Below are 12,593 nucleotides of genomic sequence, written 5' to 3' on the forward strand. Positions count from 1 at the left end.
AAACTTTTTAAAAATATCTGGAATGTTTGAGATTTCATTTAATAGTCTATGTGTACTATTAACGTGATAGCATTTCATTTTCCCAAAAAAGCTTCTGTTAAATGGATGGCACTCTAGAATAGATTATAAATTGATTGCATGTGCTAGATTATTTAAAAAAAAAAAAAAAAAAAAGTACTGTAGAATCAAAGAACCCCATGCTTCTTTTAAATCCAGGAAGAAAAATGTCAGAAAAAGAAAAAGAGGGGTTTTGGTTTTGTTTTAATATATATAAATATATATTATATATAATACAAAATATATATATATAAAGAGAGAGAAAGAAGTCTTCGGTAGACAAAAAGGAGCTCCAAAGAGGTGTTTTGTCACTATATTTCTCTTGCCCCTGTCACCTCAACGTGAAATGGGGATGATATTAGGACTTGGTCCAATGGCACGTAGAGAAAACTTCACCCTATAGTTCGAACAAACCAGAAACAGACTAAGAAAGTCATTTGTTCTAGATTAACTTTTGTCAAGATGGATTTAGTTTCTAAAAGAAATGAAATTGAAGAAGCAAATATCAATAACAATGCATGCATAGCTAATTTGGTCTTGAATATAAACTGAAATTACATCAACAAAGCAACTGTCACTTATTCATCATTCATAATAAGCCATGGTTCAGGATAGCAAATGACAGTGTTGTAAATAACTGGCTTATACTGATAGAAGCTAGGGGCAGGAAAGGAAGGCCTGTCTATTAAGAGAACATATTTTTCATGCTTACATCTTCATCTCTGATCAATGTTTTCTGGCAAAAGTGGTCTTTACCGCTATCTTTTTTTTTTTTTAATATTTTTATTTATTTATTTGAGAGACAGTGAAAGAGAGCATGAGAAGCGAGAAGGTTAGAGGGAGAAGCAGACTCCCCATGGAGCTGGGAGCCTGATGCTTTACCGCTATCTTTTAAAGTGAAACAAACACCTGTACTCGTTTTCCTCTTAAAACCACTACAATATTCCATCACAAATTATGCACAGAAAATAAGAATGTGAAAAACCATTATGATGTTCTGTATACCAACCCTTCAAACACCTGGGCTGTCTGATCAGGATTCAGGATGAGACAGCTGTGGTACCGCCTGAGAACAGCCACAATGCACACGCACAGTCCCGTTGTGTAACTTCCTGCCAGGCTGGAGGATTTCAGGAGCAGTTCGGCTTCCACAACACTCAGTTCATTTAGCAGCTGCAATGGGAGAAAAGACCAAATGAAAATGTAGCTGACAAAATGAACTAGGAAAACACTTCTTTTCACAAGCCGCAGACACACCAAGTCGTCCCAATACCATCTTATCACACCCATTATCCTGTTGCAGAACCATACGGACACACAACCACTGTGTGAGAAAACAACCCCAGTGAACTAAGCTGGTTTTTATTTTTAATCCTTTACCAAATTCTATGGTTTTTCCTCTGTCTAAACATCATGGTACATAGAATCAGAAAGTATCCAGACTGAAACAGCTACCAAAACTTGATGGCAGCCCAAAGTTCTAGACCAGATGATTTCATAGAACATCCCTACCTCTCACTTTTTCCTGTCTTTTCCCTTCTTTTGAAGAAAACAGAAATTATTTATCATTACTTTCTTGTTATTAATAAAACACGCCCAATAAAAAAAAGAAAATGAGTTTTATTTCTATTCACTAAAAGCAAGATAATAAATGAACTCAAGTATGTATATAAGAAATTTAATGGGACAAATTGAAAGGTTTTAATTTTTTTTGCTCTTAACTTAAAATATACTCTATAATAAATAGTAAATAAATTTTAAGCTGTCCTTAAACAAACCAACAAAGAACAAAAATAAATCCTCAAGACCCTCACATTTTTACATGACTTTTATATATTTTAGTGCCAGTTATAATTATTTAATTGAAAACTATGAACACAGCTACAATAAAAAACTAGTTGAATACTATTGATTCAGAATGTCTCTATGATTCAAAAATGCACTGGGTTGCTCATTTTAAGTTATATGATGCCTAGCAGGTTGGCTTTCCTAAAAATGAGAGAAACAGGGTCTCTCTGACACCTGTATTGCGAAGTCAATCAGTCCATTGATGTTCAGCGCTGGCTCCATAAGATCAAAGATAAGCTGAATATGGTGTGCCAAAGGAAGATGATAGGAAGTTCCTGAAGCAAAGCTCGTGATTTGTTCCAGCACATTGTTAGAGATCTGGGCAACCAAAAACAAAACAAAAAAAAATTGAAAATAACTGTAAGATCAATATTCAAAATTATTTTAATTTATAAGCAAAAAACTTGAATTTATATAATCTACTTAGAAGAAAGTTAAAACATATTCCCACAGAAACCAAAACTATGTACAAATCCGTAACTTCCTTATTACAACTCTAACTTGAAGAAATAAGCCAAGTGCGCATTAAGATCTTTATCTAATGGTAAAACAACTACAAATGCTAATTAATTTCCAGATAACATCTATCTGAGTATCAGTGGATTCATAAAACAACACAGATCTGGTTTTTGCTCATTTAGATAGTATTTTATTTTAGTCATCAACAAATTTCGTCCTCACCATAGCAATGTAGAACCAAAATGTGGTAACATAAGTATTGGATTAGGGAATATTTGATACAGTGTTGACTATTATCATAAAGCAAAAGTATTCGTAATAAAAATTCATTTCTCTGAAGAAGGCAACCTGACACTTAAAACTGAACTACTCAATAATTTGAGATGATTCCAAATTATATTTTTAAAACATATCTCTACAACCAAGTAAGGCCAAAAACATATATTGCATGAAAGAAATTTTGAAGTAAATATGAATATCCCCAATGCATAACACATAGTTTTAAACAGGTACCTGAGACGTCACTTGATGCTGATCAAAATATGAAAGGAGCTGAAGTTTTGTGAACACAGTCTCCAGGGTCGGAAATGCTTCCTGTTTGTTCTTCCTGGCTTTTGGTCCTTCATCTCCAACTAAACATACAGTGGATACATTATTTTCCATTTAACAGAAGCTCTTGATTTTCGCAGTCGATACTTTCTATTAAAGTATAACATACATGGGGAAGTGCACAAACTATGAATTTCTACAAAGTAAATAAACTCAGGTAATGAGACTCAAATCACAAAATCACATACCAGAAACTTGGATACCCCCCTTCAGGCTCCTTCTAGTCACCTCTCCGCCCAAGGAGATCAAGATCCTGACCTTTAAAGACTTGGATAAGAAGTGCCCACTTTGGAACCATAGGAGAAATAATTTTTACATCCAGCAGCTTTCACTCAACAATGTGATTCTGAGAAATGATCCACATTGTTGAGGAAATTTAACTTGTTCTAAAAATTAGTAATTCCCACTCATGGATAATACACTAATGTGTGATATACTGCCATTTATTTATTCATTCTAGTGAGTAGTTTCCAGATTTTGGCTAATAAGGGAAAGTACCTCTATAAACATTTATCACTACTCTTACTATACAATGACAACAATGAAAGAGAGAAAAAAATTCACCAAGGTCACACGGACAGAACAGAAAGTTCACAGGCATCTTGTTAGAGGACATTCACCATGGTATTTTTCCCAAACAATTTAATATATTAAAAAAGAAATTTACCCAATTTTAACTGTTTTTAGGGGTAGCAAGGAATTAAAACTCTCCACATAATGGGAAAGTGCCACATTTATCAATTTAGCATAAAGAAGTTCACAGAAAATTCCAGAAAAAAAATAAATAATATATATATATAAATATAAAAAAATATGTATATAAACACTACTTATCCCAGGGGGACTCCTGTTCTTCTCAACAGTTCTAAGGATAAGATCCAAAAAAAATCAGATCCTGTCTTCACTCACATCTTATCTGGGAAAGTTTACTTTCAGAGAACAAAGGTCACCTTACAGATTTTTTTTTTTTTATTAAAGACACAAATATTTCACTGAATGCACAAAGATTTTGCTAAAGGCAAACGTAATTATTTTAGAAAAGAACATTAGAAGAGATTTTCTTTCAAATACAAGCAAGTGTTGTCTATAGGTGAAGGCACAGGCTTGCATACACCAGGATGTTTTCTTTCCTAAAGCAAACCAACCCTGATCCAGAGTACACAGAACTAAAAGGGAACGAGCAGCAGAAGGTACAAGAATGCCAGCTCTGTTAAATACCACCAAATCTAAGGCAAAGAGTAAGAACTAAGAAGTTCATTAAACATACTTGATCTTCAATATCTATTCTCAAATTAAGTGTGGTCATTTGCCTTCTATATAGCTGCTCACATGCACTAAGCATGCTTAAAATATCCAAGGTTTTAATTTCTCATGAGCTAAAATCATTAATCCAAGGCTGAAAACTCACATCAATGGTCTTGGGTATAATATGCTGGAAAAGCGAAGTTAACATACTTAATCAGTTCTTCCTGGGACCAAAACAAATAAACAAGCAAAAATAACACACTTGAAAAAGTATAGCCAGCACGAGAATTCACAAATGCAACCTTTTTGGTTTATGCTAAATAGGCTCTATTTTACTTACATGTAGTTAACTTCGTAAAACCTCATACAATTGATTCTTGGCAATTTACATTCACTTTTTTAAAAAAAAAAAAAAGCATTATGAAATTAGTGGTGGTTCTCAATGGACTAATTTATTTTAATGATATTTACATAAATAACAATATAGTTATAATCCATGCATTTTCCTCATCTGTTTTATGTTAATTTGCTTCCATAATACATTTTATTGCTCTTGCTTAATTTTGGTTTTCTTTAAAAAACAAAACAAAACAAAACAAAACAAAAACCTTTAAATCCTGGAAATTTTGGCCTTTGTCATGGTAAACTTCATCAATGTTAAAAAAAGAAAAAGACAAAAGAAACCAATAACAACCAAAGATGATTGGCCAATGTAAACAGAAAATGAAGACTGACCATGAACTGGAACTATTACTTGAACTCTGACACTTACGGCTGATGGAGAACACTTATAATCAGTTCCTCAAAACCATACTTTTATATGTAGCTAGAAATCAAAGACACATTAACACAAGCTGTTTTCCTGCCTTACCCATTCTCCTCTTTGCTGCAACAGTGAGCAAATTACCATAAATCAAAAGTACAGCTAGTTAGCTTCTAGCGAGCATACTGTTTTAAGTAGTGATTTAAACTCTGACTATTTATCAGAAGAAAGCTAACTACGGCCAAAATTTAAAAATTTCTGATTGAGGAATTGTTTCCAAAATGAAGGAAAGACAGGGGGAGCCTGAGTGACTCAGTCAGCTGAGCACTGGACTCTTGGTTTTGGCTCAGGTCATGATCTTCGGGTTGTGGGATCGAGCCCCTGGGTGGGATTCCTGTTCAGGGTATTGACAGCTTGACTTTCTCTCCTTCTGTCCCTCCCCACACTTACGTACATTCTCTTTCCGAAAAACAAATAAATCTTTAAAAAATAAAATAAAATGAGGTAAAGACAAAAATTCCCACTGCAAATATCTCTCCACAGTGATGGTTTCACTGCTGATATCTCAAAAAGCAGCATGAAACAACAATGATGTTCTCTTTGTGGAGCTCAAAAGTGAGAACTGCCTATTTAAGAGACTGTACAAAGATAGGATAGACTGCATGTAATCTGGCATTAAACACTCATTGTGAAGGAAGGAAGTAGGCCCAACCAAAAAGGACACCACATTGTTTCCTTCCCCTTCCCATCCCTAGAAGTCTCCCAAACCCCAAAATTCCGTAAGATTGGGAAAGACTCTCTAAAATTTAATTTCGATGAGACATGTATTACTGACCCTTCTAAAGAAGACAGTGGCCACTCGAATACGAAGTACACAAAAAGAAAAAGAAGTTTCAAATCTCTTTGCTAGCTAGTTATAGGGCTTCTAAATTCAACCTTCTCCATGCAATCCATTTCCTCTTTTCTCTTACAGAGAGAAACAGCAAAACAACAGATCAACAGTTTTTCTCAGAGCAGGTTCTTTGTTTCTGGGTTTTTGTTTTGTGTTTTTTTAAACCAAGCTCAAGAATGACAGGGCAACAACAACAAGGTTTCATTTCCCATCCACAACTACTGGTTGTTCCCTCATGGTGCCAGCATGGTACAAGGTCCTTCAGTGACCATGGAAGGGAGGAGTCAGGGAACTGCTGTAAATCATCTGAAGTAATTCTTCCAGTATGTTCTAAAGATGATTGCCTCAGACATCAGACACCTGCACCACCACATTCACACTCAGAAGCATGCTGCCCTTATACCTTGTTTCTGCATGTGCTCCCTACTGGTGGAGAGGACATAGAGCCATTTATATTATTTCTCTCTATAGTTTTCTCTAGGAAAGATCTAGTGTGGGCAAGTTCTAAGTAAATCACCTAGTTAAAAACTAAAGACTAGAGGCCTTGTGAAGAGGTTCATAAAAACGTCTGTATTTTGTACTGGCCAAGAAAGCAGGGTTCCTTGAGTGGTTTATGCCATGTGTAGGAAGAACATTGTTTGCATAGAGGAAATTCAAACTTTTTTTCTTTGATTATTTATATAACAAATAAATAAGCACCAGTAATGAGAGTGAAATATATATAATGATATCATATTTTACATCTTATGACAGCCTGATAAAATAAACAATCCTTAGAAAAGAGTAATTAGGCAAATGTGAAGTGGACAATTACAGAATTCCAATTATGCAATGTGGTGACATAATCTAAAGGCATAGCTTCACTGTAAAAAATCTATGTCAAGAGCATGGGAAAAGACTATTCCAAATAAAAAAGGCATTATAGAGCAAAGACCAAATTTTCCTTTTTTAGTTGAAATCATTAGGTGTTACAGGTACTCAACATTACCTATTACAATTATTCTTCTGAATAATGAAAGACAAGATCAGCCACTATACTATCCTGAGTTTCAATTATCGTGCAAATGTGAGTAAAAAGAGCAAATTAAAAGCTTAAAAAAAGGGATGGTAAAGAATTGAAGAAATGGAACTTTCCAGACTAAGGAAAGACTAAATCCTTCTTCAGTACTTCATTTATGTCTACTGTAGAAAATTTGAGAAGAATTTTTAAAATTACCTTATGTATCTATAGAGCATGGTATTTTAATATAAGGATTACTATAAATGGAACCAAGGTCTTCAAATTTCAACATGCTTATTCATATTTCAATATGAGAGTCACTCAGGAGAGGAAGCACTCTGGTGACAGTGCCCTGTATGACTTTGATAAAGACCATGCTAAGAGGAAAGGCAAAAGACGGCACGATGGGAACAAATGCATTAAGGCTCTTTACCCCCTGTCTCTGTGGTGCTCTTCTTATTTAGGATTTTCAAAATGTCTTTGGTAATCTTCTTCAACTGATGCCTCGCTTCGTCACGCTCCTTGCCCACTCCATAAAGAAGGATTGTGCGCTGGTTACATTCATGACTTGAAGATTCATCCTGAAAAACAGAAAATACATTTTGAAACCCTTGTTTGCAGGGGTGGGGTTGCATTTCACATCCATGAAATGCACTAACCACAGCATCTCCATGCTGGCTTGCGCTGGTGGCAGCCCGCCCACCTTTCAATTCACCTCAACCTCCACTGGCAACACCCTTGTTTTTCCAGTTTGGAACTTGCTAAAGTTAAAAAAAAAAAAAGTGTCAACTGACCTGAAGTCTTAATAGAAGCATTTGATGTGGGCGTACCCTACAGAGTAAGTTTTGACTCTTGAAAATTTTTTCATTGCTTAAAATTTGACATGGTAATAATTTCACATATTACAGATTATCTAGTCATACTTCTTCCTTAAGGAAAATGTTATTTATTAGCAAGCTTGGTTTTCTATAGATGGCATCATTAAATATTTTATATTTTTTTAAAAAATGAACATGCTAGGATCCTCAAGTACTTCGGGGAGAAAAATGTTCCATTGGCTTCCAACATGACTGTGTGAGGTGTATGTGTATTTATTTCCACATGACAAAACAATACAGAGGGCTGGTCTCATTAGGTTTGAGGCAAGTAGCTAGAAATGCAAACATGTTCTACACCTCTGCTGGACCACCTCTGCCCCTGTTTCACAGATACAGTAAATTCAGGCACTGTTTCTAGCACAAGGGAAAAGAAAGTACTTAAGTGACAGCACAAGAAATACATACACATATCACTAAACACATTTACACTCTTGCACTTTCTTGGTAAGATTCCAAGCTCTCTGCCTCAGTCCATCGCCTTTTCTTAGCTTTTTGTACATGCTTGCCTGTGTCAGGCACTTCCTAACAGTATCTAATTCTGAGGAGCTTGCATGAGCAAAGACTCTCCCATGGAAGACTAACTGCACTGTGTTCTTCGTGGCTGCAAAAAAGAGAAAAGCCTTGAGACTTGGAGAATTCCAATGCTTAATTTGACTTCTTTATTCATTTATTTATTTATTTATTTTAATTTGACTTCTTTAAAAAACAAACCAAAGACTCTGCCCAAACTCTGCCCTCTGTGCAAAGCTGCATTTTGTTTCTGCCCTCTTGAAATAAGAGCCTGTTTTCTCTCTCAGCTTCTGTCACTTCCCATCACTCAGTATTTCGCACACACTTGCACTCAGGTCATCACTTTACTTTGCATGGATTCCTTTTTATTAAACTCTCCCAGAAATATATATTTGTATACCCATTTGTGATCCATTTTGCTAAATATTTAGTAATATTACAGGTGCTTAAGTTTGCCTCTTTAAAAAAAAAAAGAAAAAGCTAGGAGCAGGTCTCTTCTAGAAGTTGTTGTTATCTTGTATTCTTTGCATTCTGAATATCAGCACAGGCAGTGATCCCTACATTTTGCTGCACACCTGAATGATCTGAGCTGATTATTAATCTCCAGTTTTTGTTGCCATTGCAGAGCATTATTGATATATTTCTTTTTTGTCTGGTGGAATGTATACATATGAACCCTGGAAGGGAACAGGAGGACACTGAGAAAACTGTACAAAACTCAGGCAGGGGGAGCCTAGGTGGCTCAGTTTTTTGAGTATCAGCCTTCAGCTCAAGTCATGATCTCAGGGTCCAGGGATCTGGCCCCATATCTGGCTCCCTGCTCAGTGGGGTGCCTGCTTCCTCTTGCCCTACGCCTCTGCCCTTCCTCCCACTAGAGTTTTCCCTCTCTCCATGCCCCTAGATAAATAAATAAGATCTAAAACAAAAACAAACCTCAGGCTGTGCCTGTCATGTATCCTGGCAATTATTTTCAGCTAAGGTACCTATCAACAGTTTTAATGCAAACTTCTGTGTCACAAGTGATAGAAAGGGGTCAAAGTTACTGAACATCTGCTTTTAGAGTATCTACCTGTGCGAAGACAAGATGCTAGGAATCCTGAGACAATACAAGGATGAATGTTCCCTGTCCTCAAGGAACACAGATTCAGGATCATTAAAGTATTTGCAGAGCTCGTCACAAATGCATAGATACTATGGCTCCCCCATACCAGTAACAGCCCAAGCTCAGGATAAGAGAGCGCTGTGACTGAATTCAGGTTGTGCCATCTGTTGACTCACATGGTCCTTTGAGTCTTTCTGTCCTAATGAGCCTTTCTGGACCTCAGATTCTTCCCCTGACAAAATGGGCTAATACCAGCTTCCTTTTGAGATTTTTTTTTTTTTTTAAGAATAACTGAGAATAGATGAGAATGAGAATACATGAAGCATGTAAATGTTTTGCAGCATATTAGACACAGAACACCCTGCTGTCCATTCAGTTTTCTACAATTCCACTTCTCACTTTCATGCACCTCGGATTCACACTGTCCTGCATTACTCAACATTTCCTCAAGATGCAAGGGTACTTCCTTCCTTTGCTGTTGCTCCTCCTGCCACCTAAAATACTTTCAACAGGCTGCCCCTCTCGCATGTAAGTGCTGTACACAATTACACCATCAGGTCACTCACTGTCACCTCAGTTGGTGAAAGCCCACAGCACAGGAGCAGTAGGGAGGGGAGGGGAGCACTTGCCAGAGTGCAATCCACTCATTTTTTAGCTATTTGTTTAATGTCTGTTGTCCCTGCTAGACAGTTTTGTCTGTCATAGTCACAGTTATACTCTTCTTAGATGCCACTAATTAGGTACTAAATATACGCTGTTAGGAAGAAGAGCAATATGTTCTCCTTGGGAGGGAGGGGCGAACCAACAGAGTGGAGATATAAAGGAGATAAACAAGCCATAGAATGATACACACACAGTCTCTATAATTAATAGGATGAGTGGACGAGTGAAGGACACTGAAGTCAGAAAGGAGACATTAACAACTGGGGCCATCGATAGCATCAAATGCATTACGAAATTACAATAGATGTTGCCTCTCTGACTTACATTTTTAAAAACTACTTACCAACCTCAAAGGAGAAGTTTCTCTAGAGTAGTGGAGCAGAAAACCGGAAACAGGGTTGTAGTAAGAGTAGATGATGAAATGGTAAATGTGAGGGACTTACTGGTAGTTGGGCATGAAGCTTGAAAATTAAGAGAGGAGAACTACATTAGGACAACCAAAGGCAAACTCCTGTGCCAAAGATATGTTTCAAATAAATGAGTCTCTGTGAAGGACATCCAGATGGGGGTAGGGACTTGGAAGGAAAGACAGGGACAACTTTCTACTTAAACGGGTTGGGGGAGGCTGGTGAAAATACTACAGGGAAATTTGGAGATTAAAAAATTAGGAACTGGAAGAATCTTGTATCAGTTCATTGGATCTGATTTGCTCAGGGAGTTGGGCCAGAAGGAAAGTGAAGAGTTGAGAGTGAAGGAATGAAATTAAAAAGCAAGAGCAACATGGCCTTTAGCTGTTAAAGAACCACCCATAAGCCTTTGCATGGGGCCTCAAGACCAGATTTGTATCTGATAATTAATATCTTTTAGGTAAATCGTGAAAGCTGTTACAGGTCTTCAAAGAGGAAATGCAGACATAGTTTAAAAGGAATGGTTTTTCATTAGCCTACAAGATTAATTCATATCAACTTTTTGTACTTGTGAAAAATATGTCTTCAAATAGCAATTCATACTATATGAGAACAAGGTCAGACTTGGAAAATGGACCAAATATATCGAAAGGTATCAAATATATCCAAAGGTATCAATGAGTTCTGCTCTTTCAACTAGGTATTAAAAACCCTCAAGTTGCATAGTTATAAGGAATATCAATGACTAGAGATCTGTACCAAAGAATTACTCTATTTATACCCTGAAAGACACACTTTTTGGTTAGGAAAAAAAAAAAAAAGTCAACTGGAGAGTCGAGAAGTCTAGCAACCCCTCTCATGCCAGCCAACTGTTGTGCTTAAGTTGGACAGGTCATCTAACCTATAAACTAATTCCTGAAAATCTCAAGCTCAGGATCAATTTCTCTTTTTCTCCAGAAAATATCTGATATTTACAAAGACTAAGTCTAAGAGACTAAGAGGGTATGTGTCCAAAACCTCTAGAAGGCTTCTAGGACTACAGAAATTAAAATAAATCTCTTGAACCAAATACCATTAAGAAGGAAGAACTGGAGTTAAATTAATGAAATGAAATCTCCTCTAAGTCATCATCAAATCATAAGTGATTAGAAATGTTGCCAAAACATGTGTGTGTTCCTAAGATGTGATAATAGAGGTGAGATGATCAGAGATGCATATTCTCCTTTTACTTCTTTAGTACTTCCTGGTATTTCTATAGTGCCCCAATAATTGTAGAATAATTGTATTATTAAAATTAATAAATTAATGTTCTTTTAAAAAAGAGATAAAAAAAGAATCCCACTCTAGATGTGCTTCCTTTTCTTCCAAACACTAAGAAAAAATAGGTGAAGTAAATGCAATAGTCCTTCTAATAAAACAAATTACAGCATTTCATACTTCCCCAACACTCTGTAATTGCATATGTTTCAATATTCAATGCAAACTTAGCACACATCACGAAATAAATTGCACAGAGCACCCTACCCCAACTACTGGAAAAGTAATTAAAAAAAAAAAAAAAAACACATTTTAAACGCGTCCCTGGGAGGTGCAGTCTGCTAAGCATTGAATTCTTGGATTTCAGTTCAGGTTGTATTCTCAACGTCATGAGATGGAGCCCCATGTCTGGCTCCACACTCAACACAGAGTCTGCTTAAAACACATTCCCCCCTCTCCCTCTATCCCTCCCCATCTTCAGGATGTGCAGGTTCTCTCTCTTTAAAAAAACAGATCTTTGAAAAAAAAATACTTTTTAAAAACCATGGAGCTATTTACAATAAAATTGTATGTTAATCTATTAAAATGGAAAAAAAAAACTGTTAAAAGAAGACTTCAAATTATTTCTTTTAGCTGAGTTTTCCAAAATGCCACTTTATTCTCTTTAGAATAAATTAACTTCAAGTAGATGTTACATGAGTGATAAGCCTCAGGGAGGTGTGTCAAAAGGGAGTGACATGCATGGGGAGGTCAGGTCGAAGGAACAAGAAATGAGCGTCGTCTTTTCATTCATTACTCTACCTGAAATGGAGTGACTTCTTTAAATCCAGAAAATAGGAGATTCCTTTCATTAGATTTATGTAGGAAATGTTTGTTCTACAATAGCTTATAGCCCATGGTATG

At 36.2% G+C, this 12,593-nt stretch overlaps 2 protein-coding genes across 3 annotated transcripts in view; one reads left to right on the forward strand and one right to left on the reverse strand.

Moving 5' to 3' along the window:
• MED12L (mediator complex subunit 12L) overlaps positions 1-12,593 on the reverse strand; it is a 323,861-nt gene that overhangs the window by 65,806 nt on the left and 245,462 nt on the right. The window contains exons 17-20 of the mRNA XM_059391731.1: positions 7,307-7,454; positions 2,878-2,996; positions 2,080-2,223; positions 1,067-1,230 (exon numbers count right to left, since the gene is read on the reverse strand). Coding sequence (XP_059247714.1) covers positions 1,067-1,230; positions 2,080-2,223; positions 2,878-2,996; positions 7,307-7,454 — 575 coding nt within the window. The remainder of the gene's footprint in view (positions 1-1,066; positions 1,231-2,079; positions 2,224-2,877; positions 2,997-7,306; positions 7,455-12,593) is intronic.
• The window catches only part of P2RY12 (purinergic receptor P2Y12), a 45,210-nt gene that overhangs the window by 24,723 nt on the left and 7,894 nt on the right, over positions 1-12,593 (forward strand). The window contains exon 1 of one of the 2 annotated variants that reach the window (XM_059391730.1): positions 7,480-7,711. The exons of the other annotated variant lie outside the window; for it this stretch is intronic. The gene's annotated coding sequence lies outside the window, so the exon portion shown is untranslated. Of the gene's footprint in view, positions 1-7,479; positions 7,712-12,593 lie in introns of those variants that run through there. 2 annotated transcript variants of the gene reach the window in all.

This window comes from Mustela nigripes, chromosome 2, assembly GCF_022355385.1.
Source record: "Mustela nigripes isolate SB6536 chromosome 2, MUSNIG.SB6536, whole genome shotgun sequence".
NCBI classification, from domain to species: Eukaryota; Metazoa; Chordata; class Mammalia; order Carnivora; family Mustelidae; genus Mustela; species Mustela nigripes.